Source organism: Acipenser ruthenus, chromosome 13, assembly GCF_902713425.1.
Source record: "Acipenser ruthenus chromosome 13, fAciRut3.2 maternal haplotype, whole genome shotgun sequence".
In the NCBI taxonomy this organism is placed as follows: Eukaryota; Metazoa; Chordata; class Actinopteri; order Acipenseriformes; family Acipenseridae; genus Acipenser; species Acipenser ruthenus.
In genome coordinates this window covers 25,761,927-25,786,995 of record NC_081201.1, presented here as the reverse complement: position 1 = coordinate 25,786,995, position 25,069 = coordinate 25,761,927, and the positions used below count along the sequence as shown (strand labels likewise).

General features: G+C 36.9%; 1 protein-coding gene across 4 annotated transcripts in view; it reads right to left on the bottom strand.

Annotated features, from left to right (window-relative positions):
- LOC117417857 (protein FAM13C-like) overlaps positions 1-17,219 on the bottom strand; it is a 47,979-nt gene extending 30,760 nt beyond the window's left edge. For 2 of the 4 annotated variants that reach the window (XM_034030247.3, XM_059035855.1), the window contains exons 1-7: positions 16,977-17,217; positions 14,703-14,880; positions 13,093-13,302; positions 12,322-12,502; positions 11,314-11,455; positions 4,340-4,441; positions 3,757-3,923 (exon numbers count right to left, since the gene is read on the bottom strand). In XM_034030247.3, coding sequence (XP_033886138.3) covers positions 3,757-3,923; positions 4,340-4,441; positions 11,314-11,455; positions 12,322-12,502; positions 13,093-13,302; positions 14,703-14,880; positions 16,977-17,006 — 1,010 coding nt within the window. In that variant the 5' untranslated portion in view covers positions 17,007-17,217. Of the gene's footprint in view, positions 1-3,756; positions 3,924-4,339; positions 4,442-11,313; positions 11,456-12,321; positions 12,503-13,092; positions 13,303-14,702; positions 14,881-16,976 lie in introns of all 4 variants that reach the window. The other 2 variants (XM_059035854.1, XM_059035853.1) reach the window with 2 other exon arrangements.
- Positions 17,220-25,069: the final 7,850 nt, after the last annotated feature.

Below are 25,069 nucleotides of genomic sequence, written 5' to 3'. Positions count from 1 at the left end.
CATCACATTTACTGAAAAGAACACAGCACTGTTACTGGAGGTAATAAGGATAGACTTAATACTCAAATAACAGAGTCTGCTCTAGTTTAAGTAAATGTGTTACAGTTCCTGTTTATTTAGGCTTCAGAAATGCATAATGTATTGTAACTCTTTTCTACATCAAATGAGCTGTGTGAAAACGGCCTCCATGTGACAGGACCAGGAAAAATGGCAAGGTTAAATAGAAGATTGTAGCATTTGTTCTACGGAAACCACGTGGAAAAGAATCAAATGCTCAAGTCCACAGAAGCAACAACTAGGTAGCAGTTCTTAAGATATACAGACGTGCTCAAATTTGCTGGTACCCTTACAGCTCATTGAAATAATGCTTCATTCCTCCTGAAAAGTGATGAAATTAAAAGCTATTTTATCATGTATACTTGCATACCTTTGGTATGTCATAGAATAAAGCAAAGAAGCTGTGAAAAGAGATGAATTATTGCTTATTCTACAAAGATATTCTAAAATGGCCTGGACACATTTGTTGGTACCCCTTAGAAAAGATAATAAATAATTGGATTATAGTGATATTTCAAACTAATTAGTTTCTTTAATTAGTATCACACATGTCTCCAATCTTGTAATCAGTCATTCAGCCTATTTAAATGGAGAAAAGTAGTCACTGTGCTGTTTGGTATCATTGTGTGCACCACACTGAACATGGACCAGAGAAAGCAAAGGAGAGAGTTGTCTGAGGAGATCAGAAAGAAAATAATAGACAAGCATGGTAAAGGTAAAGGCTACAAGACCATCTCCAAGCAGCTTGATGTTCCTGTGACAACAGTTGTAAATATTATTAAGAAGTTTAAGGTCCATGGAACTGTAGCCAACCTCCCTGGGCGCGGCCGCAAGAGGAAAATCGACCCCAGATTGAACAGAAGGATAGTGCGAATGGTAGAAAAAGAACCAAGGATAACTGACAAAGAGATACAAGCTGAACTCCAAGGTGAAGGTACGTCAGTTTCTGATCGCACCATCCGTCGCTTTTTGAGCGAAAGTGGGCTCCATGGAAGAAGACCCAGGAGGACTCCACTTTTGAAAGAAACATAAAAAAGCCAGACTGGAATTTGCTAAAATGCATATTGACAAGCCACAATCCTTCTGGGAGAATGTCCTTTGGACAGATGAGTCAAAACTGGAGCTTTTTGGCAAGTCACATCAGCTCTATTTTCACAGACGAAAAAATGAAGCTTTCAAAGAAAAGAACACCATACCTACTGTGAAACATGGAGGAGGCTCGGTTATGTTTTGGGGCTGCTTTGCTGCGCCTGGCACAGGGTGCCTTGAATTTGTGCAGGGCACAATGAAATCTCAAGACTATCAAGGCATTCTGGAGCGAAACGTACTGCCCAGTGTCAGAAAGCTCTGTCTCAGTCGCAGGTCATGGGTCCTCCAACAGGATAATGACCCAAAACACACAGCTAAAAGCACCCAAGAATGGATAAGAACAAAACATTGGACTATTCTGAAGTGGCCTTCTATGAGTCCTGATCTGAATCCTATCGAACATCTATGGAAAGAGCTGAAACTTGCAGTCTGGAGAAGGCACCCATCAAACCTGAGACAGCTGGAGCAGTTTGCTCAGGAAGAGTGGGCCAAACTACCTGTTAACAGGTGCAGAAGTCTCATGGAGAGCTACAGAAAACGTTTGATTGCAGTGATTGCCTCTAAAGGTTGTGCAACAAAATATTAGGTTAGCGGTCCCATCATTTTTGTCCATGCCATTTTCATTTGTTTTATTATTTACAATATTATGTTGAATAAAAAATCAAAAGCAAAGTCTGATTTCTATTAAATATGGAATAAATAATGGTGGATGCCAATTACTTGTCAGTTATTTCAGAGAAAATTGTGCATTCTTCGTTTTTTGTGGAGGGGTACCAACAAATTTGAGCATGTCTAACTTATAACATTCTTCTTTGTTTGTATCAAATATTGCCCCCTGTCCAAATGGCAGTACATACACACTACTCCTTTTACAACTGAAAGCCAACTTTTATAATTTGTGAAACACAATTAATATACGAACAACGTGCTTATTATTGGGAAAAAGTACAAGCTATTTATTCTGAAAAAAAATAAATCTAATTATTTACAGTACATTCTGTTCCTGTTTGGGCTCAGTTCTAAGCCAAACATCTTTTAAATGTTTACATTTGTGAGAAGAATGAAGCAGAGGCTTTCTGCCAAGAGTAATAAACCACAATTCTACCTAGAACCATCCGAGGGTATTCTTAGTTCTGGAACTGTTCAATGACCATACAAAGTTTACCCACAACTACAGTAGATGAATGGGTCAGTTCAATAGGACGTGTTCAGATTGTGTGTAGATGCTCCTGGAGCATTTTTTACACAAGATTCACAACCACACTTCTGCTAAAATTCACATTCTTCACGATTTAAAAAATGAAGGTTCCCCTTTTCCTTTCCGTCTGTTCCTAATGAATTTACTGTTTATTTTGTACTAATTCATACCCACTTAATCGCTCACCAGGGGATTGTGAGAAGTGTTCATTCATGCATGAATGCGTGCCTTAGATACGTGATCAACATCGTGTTACAAAGGAACATGGAATAAATACAGGGAATTAAATCCACATGAATTAACAAGGCTAACTCCAAAATGAATTACTTCAGAACTCAGAGGAAAGCCATAAGATATTCAGGTGCTGTTGTATTCAGTCGGAATTCATTATGAATTTGCAGCAATTATTTTCAAGTGTTACCGAACATATTAACACTGTATATAAGGATAAATCACACTCCCAGAGCCTTATTAGTCTGCTAGAGCATGCAGTGCGAGTGGAAATATTTTCAAGGTGCAGTCTTAATCTTTTACAGGTCGGGCGGGGTGTGGGGAAATCTGGTCCGATCTGATGCACAGAATGCCTATTAATTCACTTTGCATTTGATAATCTCCTAAACTGTAAAAGTGTTTGGTTGTGATGCGGTGTCTTGTAATTTTCCATGAAAGAAAATTAAATCCTGTAACTTTGAAAGAAGCAGCTGTGGAAAATTTGAACTGGGCAACGAACCAGTTCGTCCCCACAGACATAAACATTTTAAGCGCATTTTCAAAGGGCTTAACCAATTTCTATTAATGGTACCACTTTATTAGTTCAATTAAATAAATACTTAATATCCTCTGAATTTGCATAATACTTATATATTTTTTAAATCTTCATTTAATACTGTGTTTTGTGCTCATTTAGCATGTTTAACAAAGTAATATGGTATTTTACCTTTGAGACTGTCTCTAAGCAAGCCTGACCAAGGATTGTAATGAGGCCAGAATAAAAATTACCACTAGGGATGCAGTGGGGGTTACTTAATTGATCGAAAACAGCATTGGACCGAAATACAGCCATTGTTTCAATAAATAATAAAGACCAACATTACAAAAAAATAAAATTAAAACAACCAAAAGTGCTTGTTAAACTATTTTGCTTATTAGTGACTGTAAACATGAAACAATTCAGAAAAGTTCTCTAGATACTATATGTAAAAACATACAGTAAGTGTGACAGACCACCAGACTAAATAACTTGAGCTAAAGAAAAAAGTTTAAATTGTAAATGGATAGGCGTATCTCTAGACACAGTATATGGAAATATGTACTTGTGATGTACTAATAAATCATACTAACATTTCATGTTTCTGGTGCCTGGCTTATTAAGCACAGTAATGAACTGCTACAAGGAAAATAGTTTGCTTTACTTTGTAAATCCTGTTGTGCTCATTATAGGAGGAGACATTGCCATGCTGTTTTCTGGCACCTCAGCCACATGAATTTCCCAAGATGTGGGGGAGCCTTGGTCTGCTGTTCCCAGACTGCTGACAGGAACCCTGGTACGGGGCGTTGGGACCGGCGTCCTCCGTTTTACCTGCCATAGAAAAGAGACCATCATACATTAACCTCTGCAGTCTATTCAACTAATCTAAACAGTGGCAACCACTGTGAATGGAGGAAAAGGACAAGGGTCTAAACACTACAAACGAGAACAAAAACGGTATATTTACTATGGCTGTTGTCCACTCACTGTACTGAATATAGACATATGACCACAAGCAACAACACACTTCACAGATTGCCTCCAGTTATTCTTGCCCACTACTCTTAATTTGACAAATTCAAAAAGAAAAAGAAATAGCTCCTGGCAACTGAGTATAGGTCAGGTTGACATTTTCATGAAACTATGAAAGAAGTTTGCTAAGATTATATTAATATAACCACTACTATGAAGGGCAAAAAAAAAAAAAAGAATAACAACAATGACAGAGTTGTACGTCCATTACCTACCAATTGAGCACAAGGATATGAAGCAGGAGCATTAGGGGTCACTGTATTCTCCTCTGTGGCAGACATGTCCTTATTTACATTTGACATTTCAGTGCAGCTACCCTGTTACAGAAATGAAAAGTCAAATTGAGATTTAACAGATACTTTGGATGTAGGTCATGTAGGTATTCTTTTTCATCATCATAATTAATAGTTATTATCTAATATTGTATTACCAGCCGTGGTAGGGGAGGTGCATGCTAATCAAGTAAATTCACAGAACCACCAGATGCCCCCTGGAAAAAAAAAAAGTAAAAAAAAAACCAGAATGTGAGGCTGGGGTTTACTTGATCTGTACACCATTCCATTCAAGGTTCTAATAAGTTTGAAAAGACTACAAGAGCAACCTGGAGTCTTTGGTAGAAGCAAGTACAGCCAAAGCAGGTTGCTGTGGTTAAACGTTACCTATTGTTTTTGTTTTGTTTTGTTTTTTTAAATGTCTTTTCTGTACTTTGCAGTGATTTTTGTAATCCAAAGAAATTCTTACAATACTTTAAAAAGACCCCCCCCCCAAAAAAAAAAAAGAATACAAGCCAGTATGTGTAACTATTTGTTTTATATTTAATATAATTTTGTTGGTATCTTCCTGCGCCAACCAACAGACAGTAGCTTTTTTTAATGTCATCAGTGACAAAAAAAAAGCTTTCAAATCCCACATGATCTGGAAAGCCCGTTCAAGCATAATCATAGGCAAACGAAGTTTCCATGGAAACCAAGGCAGCACTTGAGTTCTCTTTAGATTCCTTCCCAGCCAGCAGGTATCATCTTCATTTAATCAAGGAATGTGTAATCCGCAGTGAAATGTCTTGATATATTCTAATATAGTACAATACATGATCCTACTGTGTCTGGAAACGTGTTATAGAGTCATCAAGTAAAAGGAACATGGTTATCCTATGATACATCATCGTGACACAAAGTCAAATTAGGCACAGTGCTAATCTCTGTGAAACGAGCCAAATGTCAAACCCGAGATCAAAAATCCTAAAGACTTGGTCATCTTACAAATGATTTTCCAAATAGATTACACCAATAATACTGCTCTCATGTAAGAATCTATTTCTGATTCTCTGTCCCACAGGAGCCTCCCTGCTTGCATGCTCTCATTATTGTTTCTTTCTGCCAACTCAAGTAGGCACAGTTGTAGACGGCTGTAATGCAGATGGATCAGAATTTGACAGTTTTCACGTGGAGTGGTAAAGCCTCTGAAACTTCCTGCACAGGTTTAGTGCTGATTCAATTAAAAACCTTAGTTAGAGCAAACCAAATATGTGCCTCAAAGTTTTAAAAAATAAATAAATAAAGTTTATTAATGTAGACACCAAAAAAATTCAAGCCAGATGTATAGCCAATCCACAACAGTAGTGCATGACATGAAAAGTAGCGATTTTAGGTGATCCTCTTCCAGAAATATATAAATTATGAGCCTGTTTTTGATTTTATTCCTATTTACTAATGTTAACTTCAAGGGTTTCTGCCACTAATGTATAATGGATAATATATGTGCAGTAAGACTATATTATAATATGTCTGTGTGAACATTTCTAGACATGTGGGTGTCTAGTTAGGAACCAAAAATTGTTTTAGAGTATGTGTTTTTTAATTACATTTTGGAGTAGATGCTTTAGGTTGTTGTTTCAGCTTCAGAGGGCATCTACCGTACAAACCAGATTGGCTAAGACAATCCACTAAAATGTTTACTTTCAGTCCAGAAACAAAAATAGCATTAAAAGATTATTGCTTTTCCCATTACTATACATGAATGTATAGTTGGCCGATTGGTTTTACTCATCAAGATCCTTCAACCAAAACAAGGTAGCCAAACAGCTCTCAATAAGCAACTCCAGATGAAACCAGAGAAGGTGGTAGAAGAAACAAAATGAGGCGACATGAGGATTATTCACACAACCACCGATTTCTCAACAACATATGGAAATGAGATACTGAATCAACCATTACTTCAGGACTCCTGCCCAGTAAAGCATTAGAACAGAGAAAGAGCAATAATGAAAAAGCATTTCATGGCTAGAGGTTATTAATTACTTAATGTGCAGCATTGAAGAGTCATTCAGGTTTATTTGTAGACGCAGCAAATTCTATTACAGTACATTCAACAACCAATGCTTATTACATTCCAAATGTTTTAACTTTATTAATACACACCCAATCAGGACACAGCGAAAGCACATCATTGGAAAGAGCTTCTCAGTCTCAGTAAAAACAAAATTGTAATTAAATTGGCAATATCTTTATTGTTAGTGTTATAGGTTTCTGGAGCTAAATAGTTCCTTTATAAGGATATAACTATTTATTCTTAACAGTTCCTTTATAAGGAACTGTTAAGAAAGTAAAGCAGACATATAAGATCTGTAGACCTTAGCTGTTAGGTACAGCAGTTTGCAGTAAAATGGGAAGAACATGTATGCTTGTGGGTTCCGGGTTTAATGGAGGCAGATCCACAAGGTAACTGCAATGGTTTAACTGAGAATCTACTCAGGAAAAACCTCAAACAGTAAGCATAACCCTCAAATGTATAAAACACACATTATAAATCCTTCCTTGCAGTGTCATTTGTTACAGGATTTGACAGGACCCTTTCTGAAAATAACAAAACATGCAGTCATAAACTCCCCACTTGCTACAGATTATATTATAAGCTTTTTAAAAGCTTTAATAATTGTATTGAAACTATGTAAACGTGACATTTTTACAGCGGCACAGTAGGAACACAAACATTCTATTTGCCCAAGAGGACAAAAGGCTAAGGCATGCCAACTATAAATAGGGCCTACGTGCTGGAAGGGTGCAAGCTACTGATGTATTCATGTGTTCAGTCTTTTTTGTGATTTATAAGCTACAATCGTCATCGGTATGGTGTTTCTTATTATAAAAGCTTTTCTTTATGGTCTTCTCATCCAGACTGCACAAGTTATTACAAGAAGAGACACCCTTTACACCTTTCAAGTATTAACTTGTAGAACAGTCTACAGTGTTATGGTGGTTTAGATTTAATATTTCCTAAAAACTGGAACAACAAATATACTCCCCCACCCTCCGGACAATAAACCTACATTAACTAAGTAACTTTTCAAAAAGATAACCCAACTATAAGTGATTAAATAGTTATATTGTTCTACATGAAAACAAGTCAAGCAAAAACGATAAAGGAACTAAAAACAGAGTTTGAGGAATAAAATAGTTTAGTTTGACTAAACCTTGGGAAAGCTGTACCCTACACGGCACAGCATCAGTGGAAAAATGTGCACTAAGAAGATTAACCTGTTGGCAATGTGACACACAGAGGGATGCCAGCTGCAGGAATGCTGGAGGTAATAGGAGAACAGCCCTAGATATAACGAGTGAGTTTGTCTTGTAAAATCCAGGCAAAACGATGCAGGTTTACAAATATTTAAGCAACTTTTATGGCAGTAGGACAGTGGGTCTCTTTTTTTTATTTGGTTACAGACACATTTGTGTATTCTCGTAAGGTCAAAGGCAGGATCCTTTTTCTTTCTCTTGACATTTACTAAATGGCACAAAAGCTGAGTAAGTCTGATTAAACGTCACCATTGAACAAGGATGTATTATAGGTGTGATACAACTTTTACATTTTTTAACAGTTTAGGTTGCCACCATTCATGGGGCGGAGCTAGGTCACCTGCTGTAATGTTTAGGACATAAAGTTAGTAACAAATAGAACACATAAAGAGAGGCTCCGTCCTTCAAAGGCCCTATGCATATAAAGGGGGATTCCGTCATTGAGGAGACCTGACAAACAGGAGGGGCGGTCACCGTCTCTGAGATGACCCGACATACGAAGAAGCTCGCAAATCAGAAAGAAAACACATTGATTAGTAATATTAACACATAAGAGGTACCAGCTCTTCAATGGCCCAACATATGCAGTAGGGGGGTTCCGTCGCCGAGGAGGCCCGACCCGAGAAATTGCAGTGGCTAAACAGATTGTTTCCATCAATAGAAAATGGCAAACAAGGAGAGGTAGATGATGGCTCTTAAAGGCACAGGCGAAGACGAACACCTGGAATGGAGTGTAGTGGTGAAGAGCGGATATCACATAATACTGATGTTGGATTCCAGTTAAGTAGACTTTGATAGTGAAAGAGTCCTTGGCGTGAACAATAAGAAGCGAGAATCCAATCTGGATTGAAAGGGGTTGAGGAAATCCATTTTAGTTTAGAAATTGTTGAGTAAAGTACTCCAACCGGTGGTGTAGGATGATCTAGTTGAAGGGTGAGAGTAGATGCCATGTATCCTGGGCTGAATCCAGGAGATTACTAAGGAGAGATTTAGTTGAATAGATGATTTGATTGCTAAGCTTCCAGAGGCGTTGGATAAGCTGCAGACTTTATGATGTAATCTGGATATCTGTATCTGAGCTAACGCACCGGCCATGTTATTATGAGTACCGGGAGAGTGGTGTCTTGAATAAAAAGGATTGGAAACTGAAATCCATATTAGACGACAGAGAAGTTGCATGACCAGTGACAAAGAGGACCATGAAGAGGGCTGAAGAGAGATAAATTATACAAAATGTTGGGGCAGATTTAAGCAGATTGATACAAAGTGGGCGGTGGATCATATCCCTGCAGGCGTTTGCTCCGAGGTTGCTGCAAGTCTATAAATGCATTATTCATCGTGAGGCAAGAGGATGCTTTCAGTTATATTAACAGTTCTTCAATGTCTGCTGGCAGCTCCACACATTAATTATTAGCCTTTTAAAGAAAACATTTCAAACCAAGCTCCAGGTAATAATTATTTGATTAGAAAATACAGGGCTTTCTTACACAAGGATATAGATACCTTAGCTTAAACACACAATTTGTGGTATTATACTATCCTCTAGTGGTTATGATTAAACACGCATGAGTCCACTTCATGAAAGAAAGAAGGTCAACTACAAGAATATGTTGTAAAACATGAAACCAAGACAATTTAGCCACGAGTACCTTTTTTTTTTTCCCCCGAAAACAAGCTGGGGATCCTGAGTTGAATGAGAATTGAATCAAATTAATGTCCTACCCATTATGATTCTGTGTCTCAGTTACTGAAAGAAAGTAGCAATGGATCACTGCAGCTGGGAGATTGTATGGAAATAGTGCAGCGTGATGATTGAGAGATCTACTGCCGATATGGGCGTGCAGAGACGAGGCTGTACTGGCATCTGCAATGGTGAGAAAGTGAACAGAATTGGTAATCCTGATAATGAGTGATTCCAGGCGATTGTGAGCTGAATTAAAGCTTGCTGTCTTTAGATATTATAAAAGGGGAGAAAGATTATCTGCACTACTGGCTCTTGTAATGCAGACAGAGTGAAATGTCGGCAGCTTGAACCAGCTGGGGGACCGGCACTGCTGCTGCTTGAGTACTGGATTGCAACAGAAAATAAAATACCTTTACGAACAGAGCTTTCAGGATTCTGTGAACGTGTCAATCTTTACAAAGACGCGCTGGAAATGCAGACTTCCAGAAAGGAAGATTTCTCTATCAGTCAGAATACTACATACAGTTGCTGTATGATCGTTTACTGTACCGCTGCAGCTGATATGGAAGGTTGGCGTTGTGTGGAGTCGAAGAGTCGCTATGTTGGTAGGATAAAACAGGATACCAGGCAGATTTCTTTAGCCATTTCATCTGCTGGATTTGGATAGAGGGACACCATCAGAGATATGCTGATTCTAGAAAGAAAATTGCTGCTGGTTAGTTTTCTTCTTTATTCCAAATAATCGATTTAAATGTGGGTCTGTAGCGATACATCCAACGAGAAAAAGGCAGGACAACAATGTGTAGGTGGCTAAGCATTAAATAGAGTAGATTTAATTGATGGAAAAATATGATGGGGCGCAGGGGGTCTAGCTCCACCCCAGAACCAAACTTAATAGGTTAACATTTGCAGAAACGTGTTTTGGGGTCAAATCAAGAATAATTGTCTTACGCAGTCATTCTCATTGGTTGTAAATGAATAATATTCAGGAGTACCACTGCAGATGGTCTGGATTTTTAACCCAAGTAGGCCCCACCACTAATCATTCTACATTCCTAAAAATTTCCAGGAATTGGCGATGGATTGAGCATTAAATATTTTGCATTTGGCCCCTTTTTTACCTGACAAACCTAAGCAATAGATGTAACTAAGCTACTGGACCGTGACAATGAACCAGACTGGCTTTCAGGGGTTACTAAAGCGCAATGAGGAACTATCACCATCGGATTTTCCTCCCTAACCTGCAGGAGAGTAAATGTCATAACAGTGCTTCCTGTATGATCCTAGCCAAGCAACTGCATTAACAGGATTGAAACCAGCAAGCAACAAATCGCTTGACTCCCCCTCGACACTGATTTTATTAGGTGACCAAATGGGGATAGTGTATAACATTTGACTTTTTAAAAGACAATGAAACAATGCAATACATTGTTGAATGAATGAACTTGTTGTGTACTTAAGTCAATTAGTTTTGAAAGGACTAACACAGAAGGCTTGTTTGACTAACAATGCCACTAGTGTTCTTCAGTGAAAGAAACCCAAAAAGGTAACAATTCCAGACTTTTTAATGCAACCATGGACATTCTCTGGAAAATAACCTCTTATTTGGATTTTATATTAAAAACTGAGGAACAATTAAATACTGACCTGAATTAAATAGTGACTTCAATATCTTATTTCATTAATATGAATGACTTTTCCTAAAAAGGTGTAGCATATACAGGTATATAAAAAATAAATAAATAAATATAAAAAAAAAATAAAAAAAAATAAATAAATGGCATTATAAATAGATTTACAGGATTAAATGAAAATATTATGCATTTTTATTTCAAACAATTGCAACTAAACACTGTGTGCTATATAAACACCCCCCACCCCGCTCTCTGGTGCCCCTGACCCAGCTGTATTACTGATTGAATTGTAGCCCTACCTCTGTGTCAGTCGGTTCTGGTCCTTCCTCAGTTCTGTTACCAACTGCATCTTCCATGAGGACAGTAAAGTTCTTCAGTATATGCAGCAACAGGGAGTTACAGAGAGACTGCTCTTCCTGCATACTGGAGCCAAAGGGAACACTGTGGAGAGAAAGCAAACACTTTGTGTCTGAATGGGAAGTATATATCATTTTTAATGATATCTCCAATCAAAATTAAAGGTAGTTTTCATGTAATAACAGTTCTTGACTTGAAGAATATACTAGGAACAGATAACCACCAGTCCAAAGATATTTTATGTCATCTTAACCGTGCTTTATTTATTTGCCATTCCGTTATTGAGTATTAACAGAATATCTGAACTTCATAGAAACCAATGGAAGAGCAGTGTTGTATAATTAATAATAGTGGAGGCTCCATGCTAATAAGAATTGCCCCTGACTATTATGGTGTAACTCTGCTCAAAACTGCCTAATTTCGATTTACTTGTACCTGTAAACTACCTCAACAGCTCCCTCTGGTGATTCTAAACTAAAAAGCAATATAAAAACAGCTAGAAACTGAATTGGAATAAAAGACTTGATTCTGTTGTATGTTTTCTTATGTGAGGGAAGTACAGGAAAAAAACGTGATCACACAATTTGATATTCAACCATTTTGCTTGATATTACTATCAAAAACTATTTTGTGGACATTATGAAATAGATGTGGTTTAAAAAACTTTATACCAGTTTTCATAAAATTGTATTTGGATAGGAAGCAATGAACATGCAATTGTAGGTTATCACAAGTCAGCGTTTAGAAATTATTATTTTTTTGGTTAATTGTAGTTTAGAATGCTAACCTTATTTTTTAAGCATATGTAATATAATCTCCACGTTCCCTAAGTGGTATGCTAATTCAAGTGGTAATAACAGCAACATGAATGGGAGCTTTTTGCATTGAAAGGATAGATGGGTCAGTATGTCTGGGCACATTAAAATGCAAGTGTTAATGGAAACACTTACTGAAAGAAACAGGGCCCAAACACTACTGCCAAATTCTCCATGGTCATCTGATTGGACTGGCTGTGGGACGCCACCCTCTGCAGAAAGTTACAGAGGTATCGGAGCACACTGTAATGTTCCTGAGGTAGATCACCCAACAGCTTCTTCAGGTGCTGGTTTAACTCAGTCTTGTCCTTGTTACCTGCAAACAAGTGGAGGAACAAGATTATATCCATTTAAAAAATGATTTGATCTTCTTATACCCATTTTGAAAAATGTGACATATGCTCACTGGTCAAAGAAACCCATCACTTGAAACAGGAAGCAAGGTTCCTGGTTACAATAAAGACATGGAAAGTAGATGCTGGGAATTTTACCAGTAAAACACAGCTCTCATGAATACCCTCCACTCCAAATGTATTTGTAACGTTAGTTAATAAACTACTTACTATATAGAGTATATCCCATTAACAAAAACAAATACTAAGTAACACAGTAGTAAATGTCCCACCTAAGTAAAGCATGAGCAAAAATACTCACCTTTTGCAGCATCATTCTTAAAGTAATGCAGTACTTTGTGTGTAGGCTCTCACTGTATAAGATGGCATCTCGCACTGTGAAGCAACACCTTACACATGGCTTAACTTATAAGAAATCAGAAAAACTTGTGTTTATATGCATGGGATGATATGTGTACACAGAACAATATGTACTGTGATTTTGACAAATCTGTAACAGTGATTGGTTGCTTTATTACATGCGAGTGATAATGCACGGTACATGGTATTGTACCTTTGAAGGCCCCCATAAAGCAGACATGGAGTGGATCTGGGATGACAGACTTCGGCAATTCTCTTAGGAAGAGTTTCAGCACCCCGGCTGCAGACTCAATGTCTCCCTCTTCAGTGAGATTCACTTTCTCACCTCCATCATATTTCGCCTTCAGGTCCTTCAGTTTATTAACCGAGCTGCTGACCCGGAAAAGCCCTTTCTGCTCCAGACCTGCAGGAAACACGCCTCAGTAATAGCTACGACCTTTGGGCTTACATCAACTGTGCAGAATTGTTTGACAGACCATGAACTGGTTGAAGTCTTTCAGAATGGTTTTCAACAAGTTTTAGTATAAACTCTAAAGTCAAGATCATCATCATAGAGCTTATATATTAAAACAGTTTAAATGCATTGATTTTGCTATAATGATCTAAAAAAACATCTCACATTTTGTTATGTGAATTAGACACCCCATACATTGTTATATCTACAAAAAGTTGAAAAAAAAGGTGTCTGCCCTATAAATATACTGAACATCAAAAGAAACTTATCACTATTATAACACATTTATTTTCGAAAAAAATAAGGTATATAAATGATGGACATTGACGAAATGTTTTTGGTTTCTTTTTAATCACTTGATCATTCATCCTTGACCATGACATGCTTGAGTGACTATGACTGAAGCATATGCACTTAATCACCTAATTGGTGAGACAGTTGATTGGACACTTTATATGGAGTGATTTCAGCTGTTGAATTACAAGCTTGAAAAAAAGCAATAAATCACAGAAAAAAAACAATATGCCACGTCTGTCAAGAGAGCAGTGCCTTCGTGCCATCGGCATGTTGAAGGCTGGACTAGGGCAGCATACTGTGGCTCGTCATCTTGGGTGCTCACAGCCAGCAATTTCAAACCTGACGAGACGGTATAACCAGACACACTCTGTCAATGACAGGCCACGTACTGGGAGACCAAGAGTCACAACACCTGCCCAAGATCGACAGATCACTTTGCAGCATCTTCGTGATGTCAATTGTTAATCAGCACAATAAAAAAGTCACTGCACCTGTTCTAAAACAGTTTGTCATTTTTTGATCACATCAAGTGAATTTTATCCAAATATGAGTGATAAGTTTCTTTTGATGCTCAGTGTATGTGGTATATGAATTGACAAGTTAAACACAATACAACTGGGCTGACTTGGCTTCCTTTTTGGGAACTTGGGTGCAAGTACTTCACTGACATAGAATACAGGAGAACAATCTGACCCAAATGTGTCTATTTCATTTGTGCTTAATATGTCATTCCAAAGCTTTTCTTGCTATTTTTACAGTGCTTTAAATCAACCAGTCTTTCCCTGGCTTTGAGCTTGTCTGGAGAATTCTAAGTTCCGGAATAAAGTCTTCCACATTCCATTCAACGACAATAACCGAATATTTGGTGGAAAAAACAGAACCACTGCAAATGATGCCAAACACCATAAAATAGTAAGGGAAATGTAAAAGAAATGGTTCCAAAATTCTCTGCATCGACTAGATAAGCAACAGTCAAGCAACTCTGTGCCAGAACTGTACATAAAATAATGATGTATTACAATGGTTGTTACATTGTGAACGTACACACTTACCGTACTTGTCTAAGTACTCCACTATGCTGTGTACAATCCCTGGAACTCCACACACAGTCTGTCCATTCTCCCGAAGGGTCTCCAGGGAAACATTGAAGATCTTTGTATTTTTCTGAGGTAAAGACTCTGGGATGATTTTTTTATTGCACTTTTTAATCTTCACAGAAGATACCGACTGCTGAATGGAGAGAAAACCAAACGAAAACCTAGTAGCAGTCAAGGGTCAGGGTTATTACAGCACTGCACTACAGTAATTTGTTACATGTAACCATACTTTTTTGAATAATTTATTACACCAAGGTATAACTTAAAAAATAAAAAGAAAAAGAAATAACCAATGACCCTCACCTGTGGTGAGCTTATTCAAATAATCGGCTTGTACAGCTCTACCCCTTACGCAAATGTATTGCACTACATTGTCTATTGGACTCCTGACTACAGTATTTACTGCAACATTTACTATTTACTCACAAACAATATTCTCTAGGAAGCCATATAAAGAATGTGAAACCTGTTCTATGAAATCTCACAGCAATGTATTTGAACCCTTTTTCACAAAGATGAAATGTAACTGCAGTTCATTAGGGCTCTGGTGTTGTTCTTGGGGAGTCTAGGCCCAATGCTCTTCATGAATATATACAGGTTGAATTGCTATATATTACACACACACACACACAACAAGAAAATGATTTAAGAAGATATATATTGTATTGGTATGGACTGTTAATACACATTAATGCTCAGGACGAGTCTTTCAATCTGAAATTCTTGTGATAGAGCTTTTGTAAGAGAGATGCGTGTTCAGAATCAAATAAGGCCTTTTTTTTTTTTTTTTTACAGTTGGTAAGGCTTTAATCTTAATTACTGAAAGAATTTGAAAAGGCACAAAAATTGTGAAACCTTAATATTAAAAAAAAAAAAAAAACCTAATGGTGCTTTTTGACAATGTATGAGGTGACATTAACATTTAAAAGCCTTTTGTTATTATTACCATTTAAAAAACTTACACAAAGGTCAATACCAAAATATCGATGAGCTCTATGTCCCCGTTCTATAGCTTAATAACAATAAAATAGTGATGCCATTACCTAAATGCAAGCATGCTTTATGACAGGAAACAAGTGCTTTCATCTGTTACATTATTATTATTATTTTTTTTTTAAAAGCCAATAAGCCTTGATTTATTGTAAAAGTGATCGATGATTGCTAACGGTGCAAGGAGCACGGCTGCCTAGCAACCAGCTAAAGACACCATACAGTAGCTCTCCTGAATTGAGGGGTAAAAGGTGGTGGTGGGGATTTACGATGCTACTTAAAAGCATTTTTAATCTTTAAAGATATCACTTGCCAGTAACAAAACAGATACGTACACAAATACTAATGTAATTACTCTTAAAAGTATGTGTATCTTTATATGAAATCTTAATATAATTTCTTATAAATCACGTAGAAGAAATCAACCAATCACCTTTGAGGGTTTGCCACAGTTCCTGTACATTTGATCTAATCTGTAGTTGTCTTACCATGCATAGAACACACAGTAAAACAGAATAATAAAAAAACACAATACCCTTTATGTTCAACAGTAGTTCCCGAGTACAGAAATCATTTCACACACTTTGAACAAACATGGAAAAGTCCAGGAAGTCCTATTACAATATTTATCACGGGAGGGGGTGTAATGTAAAAGAATTACTGTACAAGGTTTGATTTATTAAAAAAAAAAAAAGAAGGTTTCCTTAGTAAGATTATAATTTCACTTTGAGTCACAACAAACCACTCTTCTTCGGCTCCCTCACTATTTAGCCACAGAGTAACACATCACTTAAGCTGCAATGACTTGTTGGATACTGTTGCCATAATCAACAGATAGCATTTGTTCCCTTACAGCACTTAAAATTAAAGAATATCTGAAGACCTAGCACAGTTGTATGGGTCAACAGGGCCATTTCTCCAGGCTGCGTACATTCTGTACTTCCTGTTGTTTTTTTTGTACAACCCATGCTAGTTGATCAGACACCAATAAGCACTAATCTTGGACAACAATACCCCAAGAAGCGCTAATCATGGCATGAGAAATCAGACATAACTGTTTTATTTTCCTTTAACAAAAAAAGGGGTACACAATTGCACATTCCCCTTGTTTCTTGCAGACAAGTAACCAAAGGGATGTTGCGTGTACCGACTACCCACTGTAATGATTATTGTGTTCATATGAAACATTTTAAAAGCAAACCAAATACCATATATTTGCAAAAAAAAGTATAAACTTACACATAGAGAAAAAGAAGCACTTGTTCCCATGTTAGGCCTGCGAAAAGCAGTATTCCATTTCCAAGTATGATGAGTGTGACTTCCCTTTGGCAAAATATTAAGACATAGATTTCATAATAATACTAATAATTTCTATACTTCTGTGGTAATGCATTGCATCTTGCTTCACCAGTTTTTCATTCTCCTTTTCTACTTTTGTTTTGGTAATCCTTTTTGTTGTAGTAATAAGAAAGCATGCCAGCAGAACAAGATTTTAAATAGTATCTTCTTACATATGTTGCTAGTCAGGTGACCAAAGCTCCTTATGCCAGGTAAGCTTAGTAACGGTCTCCATGGCGCTGTGTGGAGCTGGATGTAAACACACAGTGGTGTGTGACTGTCTAGTTTACTGATTGGTATCTTGGTAAGATTCACAAATATTTTTGCACATCTCCATTTGCACATGGGACTCCCAGTGTGCACTTTTGAAAGAAACATATATTATAGCACACACATACTTCCATTTTAAAACATATCTGGAACTACATTAGGATGAGGAAATGCATTACACTTGCACCTCCTAGGACATGTGAACTCAGCAGTGTCTAGGGGTCAAAGCATGGTAATGGCTGAAAGCATGTCAGTCAATAGGCAAAGCAGCAGGTTGGTTACTGACAGGAATGAATGCCCTAAGGAGTAGTGCCACTTTCACTCTCCAAGTGAATACCAGATATCATGTTTTAAAATGAAAATAAATGTTAACTCAAACATAGTCTTTCAAAAACTATACATGCCAGACCTGTATCGTGAATGGATGTGCATGACGTTGAAATGTTTGAAATGTATGGATTCATTTTGATAGCTATAATTGCTTAACGTGTAGTGCACCATAAAAATATATATAGTGTTTGTAATATTCAAATATATTTCCCCAGCATTAATGTGTATACTGTACCAATATGTGTATTAATTTCATTTACAATGCAACAGGGCTGCTTGTGTTCCTACTCCTACACACAAATAAATAAATAAATAATATTTAAAAAAAATTAAACCTACATTTGGAGTTGAAATGTCAACAAACGTTAATGTAGACCTTCCTTCTGACTGCACAGAAGACTATCCTAAATATTGTAAACAGACATAAAGGTGTTTTATTTTTGAGAGAAATTGCACATGATTTTGGGATAGCGCAGCTTCAAACAAGAGTAGTTTTAAGCATACAAATATAAAAAGGAGCTTAAGAGTGATTTTAAACTTAATAGGACTATATATAAAAAATAAAAGTAGAGAAATCCTTTTATGTTTGCATCTGGTATAATGTTTATCAACCCGGGTAGAGTTCACTATACTTACTTAAAACACATCATTTCTGTATTTTCCTCAATTTATGTCTTAAAATGACATAATGACGACCAATAATGTGGCAGATTTTCTACTTTTGCGCGTGTGAGTTAAGTGTACCGTAATCATCAAGCATACTTTTGCTTTCCCAGTCATAAAACTAAGGGTGTGCATAACAAATAGCCATTGACGGTATTTTCCGGTTGAACGGGCGTGTACATTACTTTGTTTTATATATATATATATATATATATATATATATATATATATATATATATATATATGCACATTATGTAATAATTATTGTTTAATAATTATAAATGAAATTACTTACACTACTTTAATACATTACGTACCTTGTCAAATGTTTAGAAATCCGCTCCCGTAAAATTATTAATAATCTGTCATTATTCTATACAAATATGCTTTACACTCCTTAAAAACAATGTTTTAGTAACTTAATACTTTTAAAAAACAACTGCAGAACCATGTTCTTAAGTTTCATTGTTCACAACACTATCCCCTTACGTAAACAACCAAAAAAAAAAATCTACACCTGAACATACTTCACATAACAAATTAACCAAGATAGCATGTCCTGGCGGTTAGGCACACCCAGGTCATTTGAAATGTCCCCGTGACCCTAGTCCCAAGCCTAACCTCCACACAATATCTTATCATTAAACCTTTTTCTATTGTCTTTTTTTTTTTTATCACCAGTGAATATAATTCAGAAATGTCAAGCACCTGTCACCGCTCAACTCAAACCTGTTGTACTTGTGTGCAGTTTGTAATTTAGACGGCAACGTCACGTGAATAAATAAAAAAAAAATTAACGATGATAAAGATGTCAACTAGATTGCTACTGTTATCAACACCACAACCCTAAAATATAAAACAGAATACCAAACTATGATCATTTTTATAATTTATGTAACCAATTATTTCTCAGAAGCTTTGCAAGGACAATTGGTTTGCATCATAAAAGTACAAAATGTACCTAAATAATAATAATAATAAAAATACAGTTAACATTTCCATTTGTTTTTAAATTCAATGCATTGCTTTAAGATGATAGAGTAGTAATACACATGCATATTACATTCAACTGTATTTAAAAACTGCAACATGCAGCAGATGGCAGTGTCACTTAACCATTGGCAGTGTTGTTTTTGTGCTGACAAGTGACAGCAAATGGGAGTTTGATGCTGTGGTGCAGGGGGCATCACTGATTCACATTCAAGTTAAATTCATACTCTTGATTTACTATGAGGGATGTGTGTGTCCCGACACCTACACATACCACTTCCTTTTGAGCTGTAATATAAGCAAACTGGAATGTAAATGTTTTGTATGCTGGTGCTGAGCGCACAGAAGACACTAAACTATGGAGGAATGTTGTATAAACACACACACAAAGACATTACCAGTATGTAGTGTTTAGATCTGACAGTGTTCAGATCACTTGAATAGTCCCCCAATCCAGAACAAAACTTAAAGATAACAACATTTGTATTCTGCCACACAAACAAGCATACCCAATACACAATCAGCTTCTACAAGAAAGATTTACAAAACAAAAACATTCACATTGGCTGATGTAGGCATTGTAGTCAAGAAAGAAAATCTCCTTCATACAGGACTGTAACTGAGTTTTTGATTTTCAGCATTTTCACATTCTAAATTTGACCTATTTTGACTGGGAAGATGATGCGTGCAGAGAGAGCCACTTCGAAGTGTTCCCATCACAGACAGAGACTACTTGACCTTAATAAAAATCATCAATACAATAATGAACTTCTTCTCAGTCAATAGGCTTTCACTTGAATTTAATAACACTGGTAACTTTTTTCAGTGCCCATGATGAGTCTTGTAACCATCCTGAGAAACTTTGGTATGCCCTTTATTTTAAGAAATATAGGTTGTAGCAATGCAAGTAGGCTTTTTTCTAAGCATAACAAATTATTGACAGTTTTGACAGTAACGTTTTAGTATTCAATGCTACAGAGTGAATAACTTATTTACTAGATCTCATTTTGAAATCTTGCATTCATTCAAATCCAATAATATGACTAACGTCCATTGCATTGCTAAACAAATGCAAAGCTCAATCTAAAGAAAGCAACACCCTAAATTGAAATTTTTAATTACATTTCTTACATAGGGTGTGCAGATGCGCCCTTTTCCCCCCCCCCCCCGAGTAATTACCTTTAAGAAATCTCAAGTTGTTAGGTATTCAATGTAATTATTTACTCGACACAAAACAATGTGGTCCCTCTGTTTCCCTTGTTTGCACAATTATTGAGTCTCAATTAATAACAATCTGACCGGGTTTGTCTTACCTTTTTTTTTTTAATACTTTTGATATGAAATAATTTTTATTTCACTTTTGGGGTTGTAGTCCTGGACAAGATATAATCTCTGACTGAATCTGAGAAAGAAATACAAAGCACAGTTTCCACAGCGGTCGCTCTCTCTTGAGTTAGGTTTAAGGAACGTCACATTTACGTGACAAATCAGTTGCTTTTGTTTTGCAACATTTTATTTTGAGTTTACGGCTCCAGTACAGCAGTATGGCAGTACAGCCCCGTATACAAGAGAAGAATGTGCTTCCAATGGTCTTTGAAAACACTTAATGCGGACATTGATTGTCATGGAGTGGTACCCAATTGTAAAGGTGATGGAAGGTCAGCTTTTCTTGTATTTAAATCTACACATTAATGAATGGCTTTATTTAATGCCTGTCGACATATACTTCAAGGTAATTAGTCAGAAATACAAGTATCGGCACACCCCTACTTTCTACATGGACGTATATAGAGTGCTGTGTATAATTCCTTATTAGCCTAATAACCACAACACTCCATCAGTGTCCATGTGGCAGCCTGTATTAATACTATTATGCTCAGCCACATACTTTCCTATCGTTGCATATTGAACGTTCAAGTCAGCCAGGTTATATATCAGCAGTGACTGCTTATTTCTAACATGCGAAATAATGTTCAGAACAGATGGACAAATAGCTGCAAGGGGATGTTGTCTAGAGGCACAGTGCCGGGTTACGTTTGGACTACAGTAGACAGTGCAGCAGATTACCAGGTTGGGTGTATTGAAATGGGTTCATGTTTGGGGAACTCCTATTTTACAGGATCAGTTACTGGAAGCACAAGGGTCAAAGCTGCCACCTCTGCCTTGCAGCTAAAGAGGGTGGCTTTGGGCAACGTTCTCAAACACTGTCTGGAGCTTGCTGCCTCCCATGCACACAAAGGTTCTAAGTTAGAAGAGACCAAGAAAGTGCAAGACTAACTGAATGCAAGGCTTGCAAACAGATACTATATTAGCCTAGCGTAGTACCAGATGAAAATTCATGTTTGCTGTAACATGTGTTTCTTTTGAAGCTGCACATTTGAGACCCATAAAGTGACTCTAAGTGCATGACATGTAGGATTAATGGAACTATTGTTAGTGGCAACTAACTACTAAAAGGATGTTTACAAACAACAAAAAGCAAAGGGATACAGCTGCAATTTAGTTATATTACAAAATTTCCTTATACAAAATATGTGATACACAGACTGTGAGATACTGCCCTCCTTTGAGGTAAGACCTCTCAGCTATCGGAGGTCAAAAAGAACAGATGATAGGATCCATCTAGGCTCGAAAGAGAGATGCAGCTGCATAGGAGGTAGTGGGGAGGAAAGAGGTAAAACAGCTTTTAAGCCAAATGATTAAACCACCGAGGAAGAAATAGGGGTTCTTGTCTCCCCTCCAAAATAGCCTCAAGCCTTTAAGAATGGAAATTTGTCAGTTGAACTCAAAGGTTGTAACAAAAGACAGGGGATTAAGCCGAGTGTCAAGGATGTTCCAGGATTTTTATGTATTGTTCCATCACTCAGTGGAGGGCATCGTTTTTTTATGAAAAGAGAAAAACATCCTTTTGTGTTACAAAGCTAGAAATAAGCAACCTGATACACAAGAGCCCTTCAAGGAGAGCTGATCAACGTTTTAAAATGTACTTTCTTACCTATGATTACTTTTGTTAAGTCAGTAGTATTACTGGTCCCCCATTTATTGTGCTGATAATCTGCATATAACGTTACACACAGCTGCAGCCTGAAACCTTTGTTGTACGTCTCTGTGACAGCGATGACGAGTGGTCTGACGTCAGGCAGAAGCAGGAACAAAAATACTGACACCGGGGAAGTACTGCAGTTCAAAAAGGCTTGCGCCGTTTTTATTAAGCAAACAAAAAATAAAAATAAATATTTAAACAGAAAACACTTTGCTCAAAGAGCGAAAATAAAAGGTTTCAACAAAACAAAATCACGAACACAAAAATACATAAACAAAGGTCAGGCTGGGCAGACTGCCTTCACTGTGCCTATGTTTCTTTTATTTAAAAAGTTTCGTTTTCGGTTTTTACTCGCCGTCTCTCTGCTCTCTCGTTCCTCCTCTGAACTCCCACCTCGAGCTAGAGCTCTGCAGGCTTTTTATAACAGGTGACCATCTCCCGATTAGCAACAAATTAAATCACCTAATTAATTCGGGAGATGGCCACCTTCTGCAGGAGTTCACTAAAATCCTGTGTGGATGGGGCTTCCCATCCACGCTACTAAATAATAACACATCTATACATAAAACAATAACTAAATATACGGCGCTCGCCGACATATATACAATAATAAATCATAATAATAATACAAAATAACACAGGGGCGGAGGGGGACCCCGATCTAATAGTAAACAAACAAAACAAATGTACAGGGCACCTCGCCCTGTTACAGTCACATGATCTGATTGGAGCTAGACCATTGGAGTATGAACCACAACATATAGGGGTCTATTTAACTAATAACAGACTGGGAGTTAGTTGTATATACTGGCATCATTTAAATCATTAAAATAGATGGTTAGTGACATAAATCCACTAAAGAGACTCACGCGGACTTAGTGTAGTGGAGCTGAGCTTTGTTTTATGGTGAGGCGCCACTCCGCCACTTTTTTATTACTTAAAGTCAACATTTCATTTTGGTATTGCTATTTAATTGACAGACTCTTTTCCAGGATCTTGGTCGTAACTCAGATTCGTCAAGGGTGCCTCAGTCCCACAGCACTGGTATCTCGGAGTGATTTATTAAATGAATGCCAGTCAAACAGTAACGTCAAGTGGCCCTCTCTGTTTATAATGCACCACTGTTGATTTTAGGACAGCTTGGGTACTTTTTGTTTTTGCCAGTACACCCCTGATGTTTGATGTCCCAAACACTGGTATCCAAAGAACCGTGCAGTGTAGTTCAATTACTCTTGCAGAGGATCCAGGAGCACTAATTAGGTTATTGACAACATTTCCATGTCACTACACTGTAGTGAATATTCCCTGCAGTAGTTTGTAATGAATGTAATACATTAATAAAGATTTAGCTTAAGGCTAATTAACACTGTGATTTTAGTCATTATATAGACTTACTTACCTTCACCTTGTGAACAAACCACATAGGCACACCAAGGCCCAGGGCTGTTAACCATACTATTGCTGAATAACAGAAAACAACAGTAAAGTTTTACACACCATGTGTGCTGAAATACTCACTTTGCTAAAAGAAAAACAATAATAATTGTGAAACTTGGTAGCTTGGTTGTTTATAAAGGTCATCTTGCATTGAAGTCTTTCCCAGTTAAAAAAAAAACAACTACAATGATCTGGTCCACTGGTGGTTATAATGAACTGAAATCCCAAGATTCCTTCCCTGCAGTGGGTTTAAAACACTTGCCTGAGGTATATTGATGTTGTGCCAATCCTGTGCTCCAACTTTGAGCAGGGGGTGGGGGTGGGGGTGGGGGTTACAAAAGTTAGATTTGGTTGTTTCTTCAAGAAATTAACATACCTGATCATTTGATCTTTTTAAACCAGAGAATGAAAAACACTTCAGAGCTGATTTTCAATGCCTTTTTTTCAAAAGGAGAAAAAGTTTGACTAGAAATATACACAGCAGATATTTAATTTGAAGAGTAGGAACAGTGAACACACATGTAAACAATGTTTACAATTTACTGAGATTTTAGGCTTATAATGAGTCCAACAGTTCCTAGTAATGGGTTTTCACAGTTGTATTTACAGTATTGATAAGTTGCTAAGCTTCTTACCTGCTATGCAGTTTGATGAGAAATGATGAATTAGTGTGACTGGGATGCAAAATAAAGCAATCAGCAAGTCGCTGACAGCCAAAGATTCAATGAAGATATTTATAACGGTCCTCTGACATTTTTTCCTGAGTAGGCCTACAAATTAGCACCGAATTCCCTGTCCGCGCTAACAAAAATATCAGCACGTAAATAACTGAGAAAACAGCAACCAAACTAACTGGTTAGGAGGTACATTTATCAGATTGAATGTTTCTACAAACTCCTGTTTCGTAATGTAAAACATTAAGCCAGTACTCCAGAACAATTTGTGCTATATTCATGTTTCACCAAACTGCTAAGAATGCGCAAATGTGTAATGTTTTTTTTATATTGTTATATTTTCATCCAGTTCATTCAAAAACATAAAACATTTGAGCTTTTCTCGAAAGTTTAGTACGTTTCAAAAATGTACACTGTCACTGTTACCTGTAAAGCTTTTTTATTTCGTTTTCTGGGGGAAAATGCATGTTAAACAATGAAGTCATTTACAATAAACAATTTTTTTGTCGAACAAAAGGGTGTAATTCCAAACCTGAAGACAGTTCAGCTAATAGGCTATCCTATTTATGTATTTGTTTATTTTTTTT